The sequence below is a fragment of the Jaculus jaculus genome, chromosome 7 (assembly GCF_020740685.1).
Source record: "Jaculus jaculus isolate mJacJac1 chromosome 7, mJacJac1.mat.Y.cur, whole genome shotgun sequence".
In the NCBI taxonomy this organism is placed as follows: Eukaryota; Metazoa; Chordata; class Mammalia; order Rodentia; family Dipodidae; genus Jaculus; species Jaculus jaculus.
Window position 1 is genome coordinate 14,612,348 of NC_059108.1, and position 22,726 is coordinate 14,635,073.

The window sequence follows — 22,726 nt, forward strand, 5'->3', positions numbered from 1 at the left end:
CCACTGATGCTCTTTAGAGCTACTGTCCCTCTAGTAACAGTGGGCCAGGCCCTCTGGAAAAGAAAACATAAATCAGTAACAGTGGTTCATGAGGCTACAGGGAGATAAGAAATGTAATGATGGTGGTCATTTCCGTTGGAACATGTATGTTGCTGATATTAATCAGCACCCGCACTTTTGCAGGAACATGGATCTATCAAGCGTGAGAGGTTCACCAAAGTGCTGTCTAGGCTTTAAACCTGATCTCACTGGGGCTGACTCACTGAAGGATGAGTGGTCTTGTTAGAAATGAAAGAGGCTTACGAAATAAAAGTGAGTCATGAAGAGGAAGTCAGGAGTTAAAAAGGCACAGACTGCAGCTTTTGAAAGGAAAAAAGAAACAAGAATTTAGTGACGGTGATACATCTATGATAAATAAGATTTTGATTTCTAGATGGTGGCTTAGAATGTAAGCACATGGGTAGGAACAGGATGTATCTCTCAAGAATTAGAAAGAATGCTTTCTCAGAGACAGGTTAACCTGACCAACTGAACTTGACCAAAACACAAAGGTGAGAAAGCCTCTAGATAAAGCTGAAAGTATTATGGACAAAAGAAAGAACATGGGAAGTGATGATCTTCATTTAAAAAAAAAAAAAACTTATGGGGAAATAATATCTTCCACTGTAGAGCCCTACATAGCAACCATGCCCACATGCATACTCTTTCATGAGCAATACATGCAGATTTTAAAAGTGGTCTCATGGGCTGGAGAGATGGCTTAGTGGTTAAGTGCTTGCCTGTGAAGCCTAAGGACCCCAGTTCGAGGCTCGATTCCCCAGGACCCACGTTAGCCAGATGCACAAGATAGCACATGCATCTGGAGTTCATTTGTAGTGACTGGAGGTCCTGATGCATCCATTCTCTCTCTCCCTATGTCTATTGCTCTCAAATTAAAAAAAAAAAAGTGGTCTCACAGCTTTGTGGAAGGACTATAGCTGGAAAAATCCAGGCCTAGGTTCTCCTGTAAACAGGTTTTCTACATAAAATGGGGATCATATCCCCTCCCTTCTAGTACAGTTGCTGTACTACAGATGCTCTTAAGTGACTAATGACAGATAACAGACTCTCCTCATTGTGTCTGCATAATAGTGATAGAGACCAATGGCACACTGAATGTCCCCAGCTTAGATAGCTACTCTCCAGTATAATCCTAATGGTGTATTACAGGTGCGGGCTGTGCAGGAAAGGAGAAACACTGAACGGAATTATAGGTTCTATTTTTCCACCATGGAGTCATGGTGTATTACAGGCATGTACCACTATGTCTAACTCCTAATGGGTTAAGTATCAGAAGTTTTTTTTTTTTTTTTTTCGAGGTAGGGTCTTGCTCTAGCCCAGGCTGACTTGGAATTCACTATGGAGTTTCAGGGTGGCCTCATAGTGATCCTCCTACCTCTGCTTCCCAAGTGCTGGGATTAAAGGCGTGCACCACCACGCCTAGCTCAGAAGATTTTCTTTAAATCAGCAATAAGACAAATTTGACTATGACCATTTTCAATCAATATCATACTGGAATACTCAGGCAAAATAGACAGGAAAAATAATGAAGGAAATGATTATAAGACAAAATGTTATTGTTGGAGATGACGTAGTAGTGTGGAGAGATAATTTTTAAAATCTGTAAGTAAATCAATAGTATTTATAAGTTTAGCAGCTGGACGTTGTGGCACATACCTTTAATCCCCAGCACTTGGGAGGCAGGGTAGGAGGATCACTGTGAGTTTGAGGCTAGTCTGAAACTACATAGTGAATTCCTGGTCAGCCAGGGCTAGAGTGAGACCCTACTTCAAAACCAAAAACAACACAACACAAAACAAAATTGAGCAAATGTTATAGGATGAAAAGCTAATACTCAAAAATAAACTACATGAGGGAGATGGCTCCGTGGTTAAATGTGCTTACTTGCAAAACCTGATGGCTTCAATTCAATTCCCCAGTACCCACATACAGCCAGACCCACAAAGTGGCACATAACTTTGGAGTTTGTTTACAGTGCAAGGAGGCCCTGGAAAACCCATACTCTTTCTCTCTCATGAATGAACAAATAAATAATATTTTTAAAAAGTCAAATGCATGAGTGATGTCAGTGAAAATTGACAGAGTAACAAACTTCAAAATCTGTAATTGGTAAAGATGGCTAGAATCAACTTTATCAAAATTCTGAACACAAATCAAGGGTTCACAGGAAACAGGCAAATGCTTGAAGAAAAAAAATAGTTTAGTGCGAGACTTGTTTTTTTTTTTTAATATTTTATTTATTTGAGAGAGAGAGAGAGAGAGAGGGAGGGAGGGAGGGAGGGAGGGAGGGAGGGAGGGAGAGAGAGAATGGGCATGCCAGGGTTCCAGCCACTGCAAACAAACTCCAGATGCATGTGCCACCTTGTGCATCTGGCTTACATGGGTCCTGGAGACTGGAACCTGGGTCCTTAGGTTTTGCAGACAACTGCCCTAATTGCTAAGCCATCTCTCCAACCCCAGATTTGGTGCTTTTAATTTACTCTAGACACATCTACTGCTGCCTCTATTGGTGTTTGTTCTAAAGACAACCAAGTACTTCTCAGCTCCAGTTATTTATTTTGGTTTTGGTTTTGGTTTTTCAAGTTAGGGTCTCACTCTAGCTCAGGATGACCTGGAGTTCACAATGTAGTCTCAGGGTGGCCTTGGACTCAATGGCGATCCTCCCACCTCTGCCTCCCAAATGCTGGGATTAAAGGCGTGCGCCACCACGCCCGGTTCAGCTCCAGTTTCTTGTATCAGAGGCAGAGAAGTACCTTACTCTCATGTCATTCTGTTTGCTTTCACCTCTGATGACTCCTGAGCTAAAACAGTTCATGACTATTTTGACTAACTTGAAACTCTCTTTGGAAAAAGGCAGCTCCCTTGGGGTGGGGTAGGAGGCATTGGTGAGCACACTTAAAGTCAAATACACTAGCCATTACTTATGAGGCAAGGCATAAAAGCTGATATATATAATAGACAAACCAACAAACTTAAGAGGCATGTGGCTTTAGAGAAATTCCTATGTATTTCTAACAGTTTAGAAAGTAAAAAATACGCTATGTCTGGGTGTCTGCTCCGAGAACCTGAAACCTCCTCAGGCTCTCCCTCTGGCTGACCCCCACACTGCGCAAGCAAGAAGCAAAGATTAGAGCACAACTGCAGAGGCTCAGTGTCGAAGGTGCATAAGACACACGGCACAGAGCCTGCTGGCGCTGACGGGGTTTGTCTTTGCTGTGGCTCTAGATATGTAAAGAAGCCTCTGCTGAACACTGGCTGCTATGGAGCTGAGAACAATGACGTCAGTTGGCACACACAAAGAATACAGACTCACATGATTAGTGCAGAAAGGCCATTAAACAAACAGGGACAGTCACAGCATCAACAACAAACTAGGAAGGAGTATGCTCTGATTACAGTTAAGTGTATTATTCAAAATATCTAATAGCCAGGCGTGGTGGCTCACGCCTTTAATCCCAGCACTGGGGAGGCAGAGGTGGGAGAATCACCATGAGATCGAGGCTGCCCTGAGACTATATAGTTCCAGGTCAACCTGGGCTAGAGTGAGACCCTACCTCGAAAAACAAAAACAAAAACAAAACAAACAAAAAACTCCCAAAAAACAAAATATCTAATTTTCAACCAAATATTAGAAATACAAAGAAATTATGAACTAACTGGGCATGATGGCACACGCCTTTAATCCCAGCACTTGGGAGACAGAGGTAGGAGGATCCCCAAGAGTTCGAGGCCACCCTGAGACTACATAGTGAATTCCAGGTCAGTCTGGACTAGAGTGAGACCCTACCTCAAAAAACCAAAAACAAAGAAATAAATAAGAAATTATGGTCCATACATTAAAAAAAGAAATTAACAGAATCTATCCTTGAGAATGCCAAGATATCTGACCTTATTAGAAAAAGGTGAAGATTTTTGATTAACTACTTGTTGCAGTCAGGTTTGTATTACTGGTAGAAATCACCCAACCAAGAGCAGTTTGTGGAGGGAACAAAAGAGGTTTATTTTGGCTTATAGCTTGAGGGGGAAGCTCCATGATAACAGGGAAAATGATGGCATGAGCAGAAGATGGACATCACCCCCTGGCCAACATAAGATGGACAACAGGAACAGTAGAGTGTGTCGAACACCTGCAAGGGAAAACTGGCTGTAACACCTATAAGCCCGCCCCCAACAATACACTCCCTGCAGGAGGCATTAATTCTCAAATCTCCATCAGCTGGGAACCCAGCATTCAGAACACCTGAGTTTATGGGGGACACCTGGACCAAACCACCATACCTCTTAAGATATGCTAAAAAAAAAAAAAAATTCAAGGAAGCAATGAAAAAAGAACCAGATGAAATAAAAAAACAATGTCTCCAAGTAATGTGACACACTGTGAAAAGAAGCAAACAGAAAGTCTGGAGGTGAAGAGCAGCACAGTGGACACAAAGCAGTCACTAGGAGGGTCAACAGCAGACCTGGGCTGGCATCAGAACTTGTGAACGTGAAGATAGGTCCACGAGGCCACACAGTCTAAGCAGATCAAGAAGAAGAGGACAGAGGAAAAGAGGGAGAACATGGCAGAGCTTGGAACAACAAACCTCAAACCCAACACCACAGCCACATGGGAGTCTCTGAAGGATGGGAGGTCCCATCCAGGAGGGAACCAACACAAAGACTAATTTAAGCTAATTTAAATGAAAGAAAGTTAGATTTTCAAAATTTAAAGGAGAAAAATTGTATCAGTGGACTGTATCTCCATCAAAAAAGAAGAAAAACAACCCTAACCTTCAAAACTGGAGAAGGCTAGGGAGGTGGTTCAGAAGTTAAAGGCACTTGCTAACAGAGCCCCTTGGTCCAAGTTCGATTCCCTGGTACTCACATAAGCCCAGATACACAAAGTGGAGTTTATGTGCATTGACAAGACACCTTGGCATGTCCATTCACTCTTTCTCTCTGCTGCCCCTCTCTGCTCACAAATAAATAAATAAATGGCATGAGCAGAGGTTGGACATCACCCCCTGGCTAACATAAGGTGGACAATAGCAACAGGATAGTGAACCAAACACTGGCTTGGGGAAACTGGCTATAACACCCATAAGCCCACCCCCAACAACACACTCCCTCCAGGAGGCATTAATTTCCAGATCTCCATCAGCTGGGAACCTGACTGTAACAGTAAAGTGGTACCGAGGAGTGGAATTGCTGCTAGACACCTGACTGTGTAGCTTTGGCCTTTTGGAACTGATTTTTCAAGAGGAATGTGGAAGGATTTGAAACCTTGGCCTAAGAGACACCTTGCAGGGCTGTAAGTACAGTTTGATGGAATATTCTGGTCAGAGTTGAAAGATCTGAATGCAGTAAGAACTGTGGGCTGTGAAGTTTGGCTTATGAGGGTGAGAAAGAGCTTTGTTTGGACTGGGCTAGCAGTTTATATGAGAAGCTTGCTCTTATGCCTGTGTCCTAAGAAGTTGTGCAAGGTTGCTTTGCGCAGAAATGAACTGGTGTGAGCAGAGGGATATGGCACAGAAAAAAATGAAAACTTTGGGCTTAAATTGCTTCCTATTGACCTGCAAATTCTTTGAGATATTACAGCCTTTGAATTTGGGCCAGCTGGGCTTCACTGGGGCAACAGGATGAATGTTGATTCTTTTGAAGGGGCCTGAGTGCTCAAGGAGTGTCCTGTTCATCAAAGTCTGCTTTATTCCCCCCCTGGATTAACAAATTGGCACCCTACCTGGTATTGTGGAGTATAAGAAATGCTGAAAAAAGGGTCATTGAGTTTGCAACATGGTCTTGTGTTTTGGAAATGGCCATGAGCAGTGTGAAGCAGGTTTGCTGGATGCCTGCATGGAGACCCCATGGGGCCATGAGAATGAACCATGGATTGCAGTGGAGGCCCAGTGGAGATGCCAAGACCACGAGATGGGTGCTAAATAGCTCCTGGCCCCCATGAAGTTTCCCAGGACTGTGTGTAGCCTAGCTGGAGGGGTAGAATTGGAATACTTGAGACTTCTTGCTAGTTAGAATTATTAGACTTGGAGATTTGTGACTGGCTAGAGTTGTTGGACTTGGAGTTACAGAGTTTGATGTTTGTTGTGGTTGTTTTAAATCTTGTATTGGTAGAATATTTCTTTGCTATGCCTAGCACCATCTTTTGCAGTGTGAATGTTTATTCTGTACCATTATGGTTTTTTTGAGGTTATTTTTTGGTATTAAGGCTTAGTTAAAAAGATCTTGGACTATGGGGATATTTGAACATCATTGGAATTGATTAAAAACTATGGGGACTTTTAAAGTCAGACTGAATGCATTGTATTTTATATCATGTATGGATATCAGTTTATGGGGGCCAGGGGCAGAATGTGGTGGTTTGATCCAGGTGTCCCCCAAAAACTTAGGTGTTCTGAATGCTAGGTTCCCAGCTGATGGAGACTTGGGAATTAATGCCTCCTGGAGGGAGTGTTATTGTTGGGGGTGGGCTTATGGGTGTTATAGCCAGTTTCCCCATGCCAGTGTTTGGCATACTCTCCTGTTGCTATTGTCCACCTTATGTTGGCCAGGGGGTGATGTCCACCCTCTGCTCATGCCATCGTTTTCCCCTGCCATTTTGGAGCTTCCCCCTCGAGCCTGAAAGCCAAAATAAACCTCTTTTTCCCAGAAGCTGCTCTTGGTTTGGTGATTTCTACCAGCAATGCGAACCTGAATGCAACACCTGTAAAGCCAAAGGACCCTGGTTCAAGGCTCCATTCCCCAGGACCCATGTTAGCTAGATGCACAAGGGGGCGCACACATCTGGAGTTCATTTGCTGTGGCTGGAGGCCCTAGAGCGCCCATTCTCTCTCTCTCCCCCTCTTTTTCTGTCAAATAAATAAATAAAAATAATTTAAAAAAGATGGAGGAGAAATGAAAACCCAGATAACCTAAATCAGAGTCCACAACTAGTAGACTGACCGTGCAAAAATATGGAGAGCTCAAAATGAAAGAACACTGGACAACAAATCTACACAGCAGCACATACCTATGATCTAAGCACTCAGCAAGCGCAGGCAGAGGATCAGGAGTTCAAGTCTGAGGCCAGTCTGAGCTACAGAGTGAGACCTTGTCTCAACAAAACAAAACTAACAATGCAACAAAACCCAGAAGAAATAAAACTGCAGATGACTTATAAATAAAGTTAGCATTGCTTTGACAACCACATAAACCAACAGTTACACATCTGTACTGCTGGGCATCCAGTATATAAAAGTTAACCCATGACAACAAAAATGTGGGGTAAAAAAGCTATCCAGATATAAGCACAATGTTGTGACGCACGCCTTTAATCCCAGCACTTGGGGAGGCAGAGGTAGGAGGCTCTCCATGAGTTCAAGGCCACCCTGAGACTACATAGTGAATTCCAGGTCAGCATGAGCTACAGTGAGACTTCACCTTGAAAAACCAATCAACCAAAAGAAAAACAAAAACAAAAACAAAACAATACCAAAACAACAATAAAAACAAAGTTCTTCTATATAAATAAAGCTAAGTTAGCATTAGTTCTTACTAGATTGTCATAAATTAAGATGTTACTTGTAATCCCAAACCAACTACAAAAAAAATTTTTTTGTTTGTTTTTTAAGAATAGGTTCTCACTGTGTAGCCCTTCTTGTCCTGGCCTTCCAAATGTTGGAATTAAAGGCATGGGCCACCATACCAAGCTGAAAATAATTTTTAAATATATAATAGAAAGGACTCAAAATGAGGCACTGGAAATTATCACAAAAGAGGGAAGTAAAAGGAGAAATGAGAAATGAAAAATATAAGGCATATAGAAAACAAGTCAGCTGCATATGTCAATATTGTCCAGTTCAAAACATACTTTAACTGGGTATGGTGGCACAGCATAGAATCCAGCAGTCAGAAGGCTACAGGCAGGAGGATCTCGGGTTCAGGCCCTGTCTAAGTTAGAGTTAGGTCATCCTGGGCTACAAAGAGAGAATGAAGGAAAAGAGGTTGAAGAAAGAAAACAGGCTTGGCTGGGCGTAGTGGCGCACGCCTTTAATCCCAGCACTCGGAGGCAGAGGTAGGAGGATCGCCATGAGTTCAAGGCCACCCTGAGAGGACAGAGTTAATTCCTGGTCAGCCTGAACCAGAGTGAGACCCTACCTCGAAAAACCAAAAAAAAAACAAACAAACAAAGAAACAAACAAAAAACAGAAAGAAAGAAAACAGGGACAGTAGGAAAGAAGTAGAGGAAAAAATATATTTTTAAAAATGTGTCTAAGCACATTATTTGTGATGATTTGAAAAGCGTATGTAGGGCAGGTGTGGTGGCGCACACCTTTACTCCTGCATGAAGAAGGCAGTAGGAGGAGTCCGAGCTAGCCTGCGGAGTTAGAGTGTATTCCAGGTCATCCTGGGCTAGAGTAAGACCCTGCTTCAAAAAAATAACATATACAGTACCTAGAAATAAATTTTTTAAACATGCCTAATCCTTTAAAAAGAAAATAATAAAGCTGGGCATGATGGTGCATGTATTTAATCCCAGCACTCAGGAGGCAGAGGTGGGAGGATTGCCATGAGTTCGAGGCCACCCTGAGACTATATTGTAAATTCCACGTTAGCCTGAGCAAGAGTGAGACCCTATCTCGGAAAAACAAAAATAAATAAATAAATACACACATGTATAGTTTTATTGAAAAATGTCTGAGGGGCTGAAAGATGGCTCAGTGGTTAACAGTGCTTGCCATGAAAGCAGGAGGACCCAAAGTGGTCTAATTCATCCTGAATTCAATTTCCCAGCACTCACACAAACAGCAGGGCATTGCCACATGGCTTTAACTCCTGTCTTGTAGGGAGCGAAGATCAGAGCTCACTGGATCTTGCAAACAAGCAAGCAAACAAACAAATAAGAAAAACTCTGCAGGTCTGGGTTTGGAAGGACACTCACAGATGAGATATAGAGGGAGACACCCTACCCTACATTCCCCCCGGCTTCCACACTTGCAAACATGGAGTGCATGTATCTGTACACATATATATTCACAACACACACACACACACACACACACACACACACACACACACACATACATGTTAAATAAATCCCCCAAGTGACAAAGACTGAACGGATATAGTACGTGTGCACTATAATCAGAAAGAAAGACAAATAGCTCAATTGTAGCTGTTACCTTCTCGTTGCCAGGACAAAACACCCAACCGGAAGCAGCTGACGGGAGGAAAGGGTTTGATGTGGCTTACAGTCTTGGGAAGTTTCAGCATGGCGGGGAAGGATGGTAGGGTGGAGGCTGGACATCACTTCTTGCCACAGCAGCTTGCAGAAAGCAGCAAGAGAGCGAGCTGAGCTCTGACAAGGGGGAAAACAGCTATAACACCCCAAAGCCTGCCCCCAGCAACACACCTCCTCCAACAGGCTCCACCTCCAAACTTTCCACCACCTGGAACCAAATATTCAAGACATAGGAGTCTACAGGGGTCATTTGGTAGAAACCACCACATAAGTAGAAAAACAAGCAAAAAAAAAAAAAATTATAAAAAGTTATGTGTTTTAAAAAGGAAATATAATAGTCGAAAATACATAAATTCAATCTCATTAGTAATAAACCTTGTGAAAACTATAATCATGATAATATAAAATTTCTTCCAGATCAAAAATTTTAAATCACTCAGTACCAACTATTAGCAAACCAGTAAAGTAACTGAAATTCTTATTCAGAGCTAGGAGGGGTAGAAAAGACACTATCACTTAAAAACAGTGAGTATACCTAAGGAAACCAAATATGTTCCCATCATAAAATCCAAAAACATTACTGCTAGGTATAGAACCTAAAGTGGAAACTTTACTTTTTTGACTGCTACTCAATAGTAAAAAGTACATCACAGGCTGGAGAGATGGCTCAGCAGTTACAGTGCTTGCCTAAAAAGCCTGACAACCAGGGATCAATTCCCCTACCCATGTACAGCCAGATACACAAAGTGGCAAATGCATCTAGAGTTCATTTGCACTGGCTAGAGGTCCTAGCATGCCCATATTCTTTTTTTCTTTTTCCCTCTCTCTCTCTCCTTGCAAATCAATAAAATAAAATAAAATGTTTTTAAAAGTACAGAGGGAATTACCATAGGATTTCTTTTACAATCATGGAAAATGCTAATAAAAATTTAAAAATAAATTAAATTAAAAAATAAAAAAAAGTACATACTGGGCTAGAGAGATGGCTTAGTAGTTAAGGGACTTGCCTGTGAAGCCTAAGGATCTAGGTTTGATTCTCCAGTACCCATGTAAGCAAGATGTACAAGGTGGTATATGTATCTGGAGTTCATTTGCAATGGTTAGAGGCCCTGGCATGTCCATTCTCTATCTGCCCCCTCTTAAATAAATAAATAAATAAATAAATAAGTATTTTTTAAAAAAACATCTTGTCAGGCACAGTGGTGCACACCTGTAATCCCAACACTGGGGAGGCAGAGGTAGGAGGATGACTATGAGGCGAGCATAGGACTAGGGCTCCAGGTTGGTCTGAGCTACAGTGAAAACCTACCTTAAAAAAACAACAAAGAGGCCTGGAGAGATGGCTTAGTGGTTAAGCGCTTTCTTGTGAAGCCTAAGGACCCCGGTTCGAGGCTCGATTTCCCCAGGGCCCATATTAGCCAAATGCACAAGGGGCGCATGTGTCTGGAGTTCGTTTGCAGTGGCTGGAAGCCCTGGCACGCCCATTCTCTCTCTCTCTCTCTGCCTCCTTCTCTCTCTCTCTCAAATAAATAAATCAAAATAAACAACAAAAAAATAAAAAAACAACAAAGAAAGTACATCTCACAGCCTCCCCAACCCCCAGACATCTACACATTATTTATCCTTTAAATGTGCAATAAACACTATACATATAACACTGAATATATAAAAAGAGAAAGTGTGTATTTTCCAACTCATTTTGGTAATATATATGGGAGTAGGGATGAAACAGAGTCTTGTGTCACCCCCTGCTGTCCTTAGACTTGCTATGTAAGCCGAAGATGACTCTGTACTCCTGATCCTCCTGTCTTGGCCCCCTAAGTTGACACACATGCACCCTCATGACCGGCTTTCAGTGGCGCATGCATGTGGACTTTGTTTGCAGCAGCTGGAGGCTCTAGTGCATCCATTTTCTCTGCATCTCTTCTGTAGCTCACACTGCTTGCAAATAAATAAGTTAAAAAAAAGAAAGAAAAAAATACAGTTCAAAAACAGATAGAGATGCAATGTCAGTAATTCAGAAAAAGAACAGTTAATATACCAGGAAGACTTCTGTTCCCTGCTTCTTACTCATTAGGCATTACAGGTTCATGGTTAAAAGTTCAACACCATTGCTGGGCGTGGTGGCGCACGCCTTTAATCCCAGCACTTGGGAGGCAGAGGTAGGAGGATCGCTGTGAGTTCGAGGCCACCCTGAGACACCATCATGAATTCCAGGTCAGCCTGGGCTAGAGTGAGACCCTACCTCGAAAAAGCAAAAAAAAAAAGTTCAACACCCAGGTTGGAGAGATGGCTTAGCAAGTAAGGCACTAAGGACCTAAGTTCGATTCCCCAAAACCCATGTAAGCCAGATGCACAAGGTGGTGTCTGGAGTTCAACTGCAGCGGCTCTCAGAGGTCCTGGTGTGCCAATTCTCTTTGCTGTCTCTCGCTCGCTCTCATAAAAAGCACAGCACCCGCGTCCCTTTCCCTGCGCTGGCTTTTCTCTTCCTCTCTAAAGCTGCTGGTAAGCAGGAAGGGTAGTTTCGGTTCTGTTTCTGCACACTCACAGGAAACCTCAAGAGCGAGTCTTGCCCGTCCCCATGGGAGGTTATGTTGGCAGCACTGAAACAAAGGTGCCTGAAAACCTCTGAAAGGCCCTGCAAACTACACACCCCGCCCGCCAGGCAGGATGTGCTTACTGGAGCCAGAGTGGCAGTGACTGCTATGCAACCCAAATCTGATTGGATTTGAGATAACTTTATGGGAGGGAGTTCATGCTTGGGACTGGAAACCTAATCAAAAGCTTAAGGCTGGGAGGGTCATAAGCCCTAGGAAGAAACTACTACTGTTGTTTGGCTAAACAGATATATTGTGCCCATCAAACTGCCCTATAAATATGTATGTTTATGCCCACAGTTTAGAGCTGCTCTTACCTTTGTTCAAAGAAGCTTCTTTATTACAAAATATTTTATTTATTTACTTGAGAGAGAGAGAGAGAAAGAGAGAAAACAGGCATGCCAGGGCCGCCAGCCACTGCAAACAAACTCCAGACACATGTGTCACCTTGTGCTTCTGGCTTACGTGGGCACTAGGGAACTGAACCTGGGTCCTTAGGCTTCACAGGCAAGTGCCTTACCCGCTAAACCATCTCTGTAGCCCAAAGAAGCTTCTTTGTACAGATGACAGTGACCACTAGGAAGATACAAAACTCATTAACGTTCTGAGAATAAGTGACTTCTAAGTGCTTAGCACTAAATAAGACATCTCTAAATGTCCTCCAAGGCTCAGGTAACATTGAAGAAGGTGTGGAAAGAATGTAAGAGCCAGAGAACAGGGAGGAGTTCTTTGAAACATGAGCAGAAGTGACCACTGCATTTGTGACATCATAGCAGCTGATGTTACCTTGTCAAGACCTCCATCATGGATGATGGAGGAGGGGAAAAAGGTCAAAACAAGAGGGGTTAGTTGTAAAGAAGAAAAGATCCAGTAAAAAGGGGATAAGAGAAGGTAATGGGAGGGGATTCTGGTCAAAGTATATTCTGAAAATTGTCAATAACAACAATGAAGTCCTGGTAGGCTTCTCCAGTGGTAACAGAGGTGCACCGGCCTGGAGCCCTGTGCTTCTGGGCAGCCTGATGCTGGTTGCGTTCACCCTGTGGATGAGGAAACAGAGCCCAGAAAGGTCCCACCTGCAAGAGGCTGGCTGAGCCTTTCTCCCAGTGCTGTGCTGGAACTAGGTCAGCCTGGCAGACATTCCTTGATGCTCGAACTGCCTTTTAGGAAGTGAAACAGTTCCTGCAGGGCTAGAGCTGGTCTGTCCAATGCAGATGCCACTGATACGTGGCCATCAGCACTTGAAGAGTGGCTCACAGGATTCGAGATGTGCCAGGGAGTGTAAAATACAAACTGGTTTCAAAGTAAATATGATTTTTTTAAAACTGTAAAATATATCATTGATTATTTTACAGACTAAAATGACATTTTGATATTCTAGGCTATATAAAATGAATCAATAAAAATATAAAGGCTGAGACTTGGGGCTGAAGAGATGGCTTAATGGTTAAGGCGCTTGCCTGCAAAGCCCAAGGACCTAGGTCCCAGCCTAACCTGATCTTAAGGGTATTCAGAACTTCACACAAAGAAAAGCTCAAGCCCAGTAACTTTCCTGGTGCATTCTATAAAACATTTAAAGATGAAGTAACATTCATTTTTCACAAACTCAAAACTTAGAAGAAACACTTTCCAATCCATCTTATGAGGCCACTAATACACAGCCAAAAATATCACAAACAAGAAACCTACAGAGCAATATAGAAATATGTATAACATTTCCTATGGAATTTGGATGCACAAACCTTAAAAAAAAAAGCCTTTAAAAAATCCAACATGGGGCTGGAGAGATGGCTTAGCGGTTAAGCGCTTGCCTGTGAAGCCTAAGGACCCCGGTTCGAGGCTCGGTTCCCCAGGTCCCACGTTAGCCAGATGCACAAGGGGGCGCACGCGTCTGGAGTTCGTTTGCAGAGGCTGGAAGCCCTGGCGCGCCCATTCTCTCTCTCTCCCTCTATCTGTCTTTCTCTCTGTCTGTCACTCTCAAATAAATAAATAAATAATATTAAAAAAAAATCCAACATGAAGAAAAGGACTATACCCCATGAGCAAGTAGATAACTCTAACATGCAAAATCCAATTGATGTAATATGCCATATTAATGAAATAAAGGGCAAAAACCACATAATCACCTAAATGAATGAGGAAAGGCACCAAAAAAAAAAAAAAATCTGTTGTTTTATGGCCAAAGACTGTAACAAAACTAGGACTAGAAAGAAAAGACAATATTGCATTGCAAATACCTATATTGCACATTAATATAAATAGCAAAAAATATGTTTGACTCTTACGTTTCTCAAGAACTGTTTAAACTAAAATTAATACAAATAAAGTGCTCAAATGTCACCTTTTCAGGTAAGACCCATGTTGCTCTTCTTGTCTGAAATTACAGCCACTTATATTCCCTCTTCTCCCCTCTGTGCACAGACCTGTACCCTGGGCCAGATGCTGCGTCTCTTCCTCCTCCTTCCACATCAGTGTTCTCTTTTACACTCAGTACCTTCTAACACACCATGAGCTTCCTGACTTCTCCACTTCTTTGCCTACTTTCCTCCCAGCTGCCTCCAGCCCCTGCATACTTAGGGCAGAGTGTTTCTAAAGGAACAGGTGCTAATGAGTGAATTCTAATTTCACCACTAAATGAGCAGTGGAAGCTGTTGCTTTTATGTACTTATGGCCCACATAATTAGGCAGAAACGTTATGCTTAGTTTTACAATTAGAGGGCATTGTCACTGTCTACCCCACTTAAAGCAAAACACTTTCTCTCGTCACTTTAGCTGAGACCAATGAATGATCGATCACAAGTCTGAGGCATTTACTCCAAAGACAGTGGCTCACGAAAAGAGAAAGCAACAGTCTAGACCTGAGGGTGTGGAGGGGGTGGTCTGAGAGTTGACTGGGGAAGAAAAGCAAAATACTTCCTGTTGTTGCTGATATTATTTTGGATGTCAGAAGACTATCCTAGTTATCAACCACCACCATTGTTCACTGTACTCATATGCATGCATTAAGTGTATTATTATCCTACTCAATCTCCATAGTAACAATGCAAATTCAAATAATTGTACCAAGCAGGTAGGCGTTAGAAGTCTAGCAATAAAGTTTGCATTCTTAAACACTGTCAGTACCTGGCACCCTTATTCATCATGCTCAAGATGAGTTACAGTGAAATTACGTTATCATTATCATCAGATTCACCTTGCTCCCACTATTCTGAGTGGAGACCAAATATGAAAGGGGCAATTTCTGCAGATAAGAATACCTTCTAGTATTTAGGTAATAACTTCCAGGCCTGGAGGGATGGCCCAATGGTTAAGGTGCTTCCCTGGGAAGCTTAATGACCCAGTTCAGTTCCCCAGGACCCACGTAACGCCAGATGCACACAGTGGCACATGCACCTGGAGTTCGTTTGCAGGCCAGCACTTTTCAACACTGAGCCATCCCCTCAGCCATCTACGTCCTTGTCACTCCTTGTTTCCCTCACATTCTACTCGGAGGTAAGGTTAGCAGTTTGGCATGGGTCCCTTGGGGGTAAAACACACATACATGAACACGTGTACCCGTTAATCAGGTGTTTAGGTTCGGGTGCTGGTGGTTGTTTCTTTTTTCCCCACAGCGCAAACACAGGAACAGCTCACTTTGTAGTCACTTAAATAAAAACAACTTGGGAACATAACAAAAATCTCTAAGCACTTTCTGGCTTGCTGAAGTAGATTTCCTTCCCTTTCAGTTCCCTCTTTTTGAGGCAGTTTGCTTTTTTTTTTTTTTTTTTTTTTTGGTACAAAAATGCAATGAGTTTAGCTTAATGGTTTCCACATCCTAAGTTTTTTCACTATAGCATGTGGTAGCAGTGCAAGTTGGGCCACTTTCACAGAGAAGAACAAAAAATTAGATGTAGCAACTTAAAAGTATCTGAAGATAGGAAAACACTGCAAAATGCAAATAGAAGAGCTCAAAAGACAACATGGAACTGCTTGGAAGACAACAGAAAGAAGCTTCCCCGTCCTGAAAGTAATCTAACAGGAGCCTCACCGCACAGCAGTGATCACAGCTTAATGGACAACGCACAGGAGGCAGAAAATGCTACGCACAGCTATTAAAAGCACCCAAGAATACTACCTGTTTCCGCTGACTATACTTGCTGTCTATTCTATGACCAAGTTATTTTTTCAAGAGAGGGTCTCACTCTAGTCCAGGCTGGCTTGGAATTCACTGTGTGGTCTCTGGGTGGCTTCTGAACTCATGGCAATCCTCTAGCTCTGCCTCCCTAGTACCTGGATTAACAGCTAGTGTCACCACACCTAGCATTTGTTTCTTGAGACAGAGTTTCATGTGGTCCAAGCTGGCCTTGAACTTGTTATGTGGCTGAGGATGACCTCAAACCCCTGGTCTTCCTACTTCCAGTTCTTAAGTGCTGGGATTACAAGCCTGGGCTATTTTCTTTTCCTCAACAATTGGATTGAATTTAGCCATTGTACATTCTAGGTGAGCATTTCATCATTGAGTTATAGCCCCAGCTAGTTGCTAAGTTTATTAAAACAACAGATGTGACACTTATCAAACATACTGAGAATTTGGAAGTTAGGATAAGTGCCTGTTACTAATGGGATTCACCATGAAATTTGTGACATGAAAGGGTCTTAATATCCTTTTCAGGAATATAAATAAAGCAACTCACATGGATGAATTTTCACTTTAAGACTGACTCTGGATTTCAAAAACAGATATTTGCTATGTAGGAAAATGATTTTTTGTTTTTTCCCTGAGATAGGGTCTCACTCTGTCCCAGGCTGACCTGGAATTCACTATGTAGTCTCAGGGTGGCCTCGAACTCACAGTGATCCTTCTACCTCTGTCTCCCAAGTGCTGGGATTAAAGGCGTGTGCCACCACGCCTGGCCGGAAAATGATAGTTTTAAAAGCTGGGTGTTTGGAATGCTTAATATATCCTGCAAGCACTCGGTCTCAGAGGTGGAACGGTGCTGCCACTATGAGTTCATTCATGTACAGCTCTCACATACCTTATTTCAGACTATAAAAGGCACTGTTAGCTAGGCATGGTGGCACATGTCTAAATCCCAGCTTCTTGGGAGCCTGAAGCAGAAGGGCTGAATTTGAAATGAGTGTGGATTACCTAGCAAGACCCGGTCTCAAAAAAAAAAAACAAAAAAAAAGTACCCTGGGTTATTGTCTATAATTATGGAAGTTATCAAATGAAAAGTGGTGGGATGTAGCTCAGTGGTAGAGTACTTATTTAGTGTGCTTAAGGACCTGGGTTCAGGCTCCACTACAAAAGGCACTGTTAATAATTTCAAATTACTAGAAGTTTGTTTTTTTTTTTCACTTATTTGAGAGAGGGGAGAGAGAGAGAGAGAGAGAGAGAGAGAAATGAGAAATGGGCATGCCAGGACCTCCAGCCACCGCAAATGAACTCCAGACACATGTGTCACCTTATGTATCTGGCTTACATGGGTAATGGGGAATCGAATCTGGGTCCTTAGACTTTGTAGGAAAGTACCTTAACCACTGAGCCATCTCTCCAGCCCTAAAATACTTCTTACAAAGGGACTTTTAGTTTTGCTCCACCCCTTCCGTATTATATTTTGGATTACCTGTATGTGTAACTCCTGTGTAGGTCTGTGTGATCTTTCCCACGCTCTGCTCTTGGGATTCTCATCACCCACAGCTGGGTACCTGGTGATCACACCTGAGCAGCCTACAAAACCTGCTTGGATGGAGTATCTCTCAGTGTGAAAGCTGCTCAGGATACTGATCACCGTTCTCCTCCTTCATAGCATCGCCTTACGCTGTGCTCCAGGATTTGGGAATTCCAAGCCCCTTGCAGATGCCACTTTGGCTTCATGACTACTTCTTGACCCTGCTGCCTCCACCTCTTCAGCAATTCCCTGCTGGCATGCACCACAACTGACAAACTTAAGACTTTAGGGACCGGAGAGATGGCTTAGAGGTTAAGGTGCTCGCCATCAAAGCCAAAGAACCTAGGTTTGATTCACCCGTGCCCATGTAAATACAGATGCACAAGGTGGCGCATGCAGTTGGAGTTTATTTGCAGTGGCTAGATGACCTGGCACACCCATTCTCAATATCTCCCTTTTTCTCTCAAATAAATAATTTTTAAAAATATTTTATTTTTGAGAGTGTGAAACGGTAGCAGGAGGAGAGAAAATGGGCAACCCAGGACCTCTAGCCACTGCAATGAACTCCAGATGCAAACGACACCTTGTGAATCTAGCTTATGTGGGTCCTAGAGAATTGAACCTGGGTCCTTTAGCTTTGCAGATAACTGCCTTAACCAGTAAGCCATTTCTCCAGCCCAATAAATTATTTTTTAAGATGGGCATGGTGGCTCACACCTTTAATCCCAGCATTTAGGAGGCAGAAGCAGGAGGATTGCTGTGAGTTCAAGGCCACCCTGAGACTATACAGTGCACTCCAGGTCAGCCTGGACTATAGCAAGACTCTACCTTGAAAAACTAAAACAGAGGAAAATAAAAACATCCAGTAAAAATTATTTTTTTATCCAGGCATGGTGGTACATGCCTTTAACCCCAGTACTTGGGAGGCAGAGGTAGGAGGATTGCTGTGAGTTCAAGGCTACCCTGAGACTCCATAGTAAGTTCCAAGTCAGCCTGGGCTAGAGCAAGACCCTAACTCAAAAGATCAAAATTTTTTTTTAAAAGTTTTTTTTTTTAAGAAGTCTCTAGTCATGTACTGCAAGGGACGTTGTAATCCAGAAACTATAACCTTGGTGATGGACCTTACCAGCAGCTTTGTGTTTCCTGTACATCACAAGAGAAACTCAACAGTTGAACCTGTGGTGGTCATGTCATGACATTTTCCATACCGTGACTTTTCTTTCTTCAAGGAGATGGTCCACACTTGCTTTCTGGCTCTTTTCCAGGCTTGGCTTCTTTGCCTCTTTTCATTCCTTTGTCCTTTGTCATTACCTTACATTTGTAGAATTGTGGGGGTGGTTATTCCTTTTGCTGTCTGGGCACTGGAGATTGTATCCAGGGCCTTGCACATGCTAAGCATGTGCTCTATTACTGAGCTACATGACCAGGCAGGTTGACTTTCAATTGTGTAAGTTTATGCTTCTAAATAGTACATTCATGGCTTGTTTTTCTTAGGCTTTGTTGTTTTTGTTTATTTTTTGAGGTTGGGTCTCCCTGTAGCTCAGGCTGACCTGGAATTCATTATGTAGCCAAGTTGACACTAAATATTACCAGCTGTTACTTAATACTCAGTAGCAAGATTTTTTGTATAAGAAAGATGGACATCCTGGAGGCACTAAAGCCTTCATCCTTCCACCAGTTGTAGAAATGTTATTTCACCTCTTTGGACTTCACTTTCCTCATCTGTAATACGAGATTTAAATGAGCGGTCCTATACAACTCAGCACTAGCATACCAACCTTCTATCTAATATATTCAAACTTACCCTGCTCACGTTTTACACTTTGAAGTCTCCATAACATTCCTCCTACTTTAGTTCTTGCACCAGAATTACCAATGTCAGGACTGCAGAGATGGCTTTAGTGGTTAAGGTGCTTGCCTACAAAGCCTAAGGGACCCATGCTCAATCTCTCTCCAGATCCCATGTAAGCCAGACGCACGAAGGTGATGCAAGCGCAGAGTCACACATATGCACTAGATGGTGCAAGCATATGGAGCTAAACTATAATGGCTGAAGCCCTGGTGCACCAATTCTATCTCACTCTCTTAAGACAAAAAAAAAAAAAAAAGAATTACCAATGTCAAGTTGGGCATAGTGGTATACCTTTAATCCTAGCAATTGGGAGGCAGAGGTAAGGAGGACTGCTGTGAGTTCAAGGCCACCCTGAGACTACACAGTGAGTTCCAGGTCAGCCCGGGCTAGTGAGACCATCCTTGGGGAAAAAAAAAAAAAGAGAGAGAGAGAGAATTACCAATGTCTTGTCTATTTCCTGAGGACCCACCTTAAAGTTCCAAATGGAGTCTCATTTTTGACATAATTTATATTAATTTTCTTATATATTTTTACAAATATTTATTTATTTGAAAGAGAAAGAGAATGAATGAGTGTACCAGGGTCTTCTGCCACTGCAAATGAACTTTACTGAGCCAACTCTCAAACTCCTCCTTTTACATTTTAACCAACTACTGTGCCACTATCATTTCAATATTCAATAATACTTACTTGAAGCCTATACCTTTAAGTAGATCCAATATACACAAGTATTCAGTGGCTGAAAAAAATTCTTTGTACCATTTGTAACAATGATTTTGTACTTTTCTCCTCCTGTAAGTATTCCTTTATTCTCTTTTAAGACTTTCCTAGTTCCTAACCTAGACATCAGTTAATAAAATTGGCTTTCCAAGATCTTCAAAGACATTGAATTAACCTTCTAACCTAACACATCCTGTCCCAGCTATGATCTCCAAGAGCTCAGTCCTATCACTTACCCTGGCCAGAACCTCAACCAGGTTTCTTTGCTCCCATGTCTTCTGTACAAGTTTTCAGACTTTTCCCTAAAACTGGCAGACATAACAGACACATCTACTGTTAAACAACATTACAAGTACAAAGTCAAAAAACTGTTCTGTTGTACTCAGAAAAGACAGAATAAAATCCAACTTTCAATTGATTCTAGCCAGTAGCAGACTTGAGGGAAGCACTATTCACCAGTAACAGTAACTCTTGGCTCACTTCTCTGAGGCTATCCACTCCAAACAAGAATTAGGATATGCTCGGTGTGGTAGTGCATGCCTTTAGTCCCAGCACTTGGGAGGCGGAGGCAGGAGAGTTGCCATGAGTTCAAGGCCACCCGGAGACTACACAGTGAATTCCAGGTCAGCCTGGGCTAGAGTGATACCCTACCTCGAACACCAACCCCCCCCCCCAAATTAGGATAAAAATGATGCCTGACGCCTAGCCCTTCTTCAGGACTTTTATTGAATCATTAACTAACAGGTTAATTACTGACACCCCAAAGAGCCCACAGGTTCCTTCTCAACACAGCAGACAGGCTGAACATACCCACTATTACATTATCTTAGTATTGGCTCTGGGTAAGCAGCCAAGTTAGCTTTTTTTTTTAAATTTAATTTATTTATTTATTTGAGAGCGACAGACACAGAGAGAAAGAAAGATAGAGGGAGAGAGAGAGAATGGGCGCGCCAGGGCTTCCAGCCTCTGCAAACGAACTCCAGACGCGTGTGCCCCCTTGTGCATCTGGCTAACGTGGGACCTGGGGAACCGAGCCTCGAACCGGGGTCCTTAGGCTTCACAGGCAGGCGCTTAACTGCTAAGCCATCTCTCCAGCCCAAGTTAGCTCTTTTTGACCTTCCTTTTGACACATGCAGTGACTGCCCTAGTGAGAAACTCATATACTTGACTGTGCCAAGGGGTTGGATTAGCTGATGTACAACCACATTCCAATTGCATATTCAAGAGCCATTCTGTAATGAATGACTCCTCACTCAAGAGTTCAAAAAAAAAAAAAAAAACCTTTTGAATCTCTCAGATACTCTCAGAATATGGGCTCTGACCTGAAAGCACCTTCTTGTTATTCTAGCCCACAACTTGACAAACCAGCTCACGTACAATAGGTAGGTTAGGGAGGGGTGGGGTGTAGACCACAGCCAACTAAAGTGGACTCCTGCTTCTTGAGACAAACAAGGTCTGGGTTTAGCCAAGCAAAACAGGGGCTTGACTAAATAACATACTTGGCAAGCCAATATCTTGCCAAACAGGTGTATTCGTTTTCACTGTAAAGTTCAGGTCTTCCAAAAAGACAGAGTGGAACACAAATTCGAGAGAATGTTATCTTCTCAACTGGGGGTGCTTCTGAGTAGAAGAAAAAAGAACAAAAACACATACGCAAAAAAAAGAAAAGGAAAGAAAAGAAAAGCCAAGAAGCCAACTCTAGGTTCGATCAGGCTTAGGGCAGCCTTATGTGTGTAAAAGGACTAGTCAGGCAATTCATTTCTGTTGAGCCAATTCAGAGAGCTGACACTGCAGTTACTTTTCATTGCCAGGACAAACATCCAACCAGAAGCAGCTTATGGGAGGAAAGGGTTTAGTTCATGCTTATAGAATCCAGGGGAAGCTCCATCATGGCAGAGGAAGCTGGCTCACTTAACATCCACAGCAGAGAGAAAAACCAGCAGCCAGCTAGAAACACACACCTAGAAAACCACAAACAGCTAGAGCTGAAAACTGGCTCAGAGCCAGGCGTGGTGGCGCACGCCTTTAATCCCAGCACTCGGGAGGCAGAGGCAGGAGGATCACCTTGAGTTCAAGGGTACCCTGAGACTACATAGTCAATTCCAGGTCAGCCTGGACTAGAGCAAAATCCTACCTCAGGAAAAAAAATACAAAAAAAAAAAAAAAAAACACCACCCAAAAACAAAAACAGTCCTGAATACACCTTAGGGCTGGACTATAAGATCTGCTCCCAGTGACACATGCTGGCGATAGGTAGGAAGAGTAACCTTAATCATAAATCCCTGAGGTCAATGGGAGATATACATTCACATTCAAACCACACTGTCTTACTTTCAAAAAAAAAATTATTTTGGCAGTACTGGGGAATGAACCTGAGGCCTTACACATGTTAGGTAAGTACTTTACTACTAAGATATAGCCTTGTTTGCTTTCTGAGACATTGCTTTGTTCAGTTACCCAGGCTGGCCTTTGGACTAACTCTGTAAGCCCAGGTAAGCCTTCAACTTGAGATCCTCCTGCCTTAGCCGCTTGAGTGTTAGGATAGCAGAAATAGGCTAACCAGGCTGCACTGGTTAGTTTCTCCTAACCTATATGCTAAAATGGTTCTTACTCACATGATCTTGAAATCCAGCCA

The 22,726-nt window shown here is 42.6% G+C and overlaps 1 protein-coding gene across 2 annotated transcripts in view; it reads right to left on the reverse strand.

Annotated features, from left to right (window-relative positions):
* Positions 1–22,726, reverse strand: part of N4bp2l2 (NEDD4 binding protein 2 like 2) — a 75,654-nt gene that overhangs the window by 7,883 nt on the left and 45,045 nt on the right. The window contains exon 7 of one of the 2 annotated variants that reach the window (XM_045154329.1): positions 9,325–9,391. The exons of the other annotated variant lie outside the window; for it this stretch is intronic. Within the exon in view, the coding sequence (XP_045010264.1) occupies positions 9,340–9,391 (52 nt within the window). The 3' untranslated portion in view covers positions 9,325–9,339. Of the gene's footprint in view, positions 1–9,324; positions 9,392–22,726 lie in introns of those variants that run through there. 2 annotated transcript variants of the gene reach the window in all.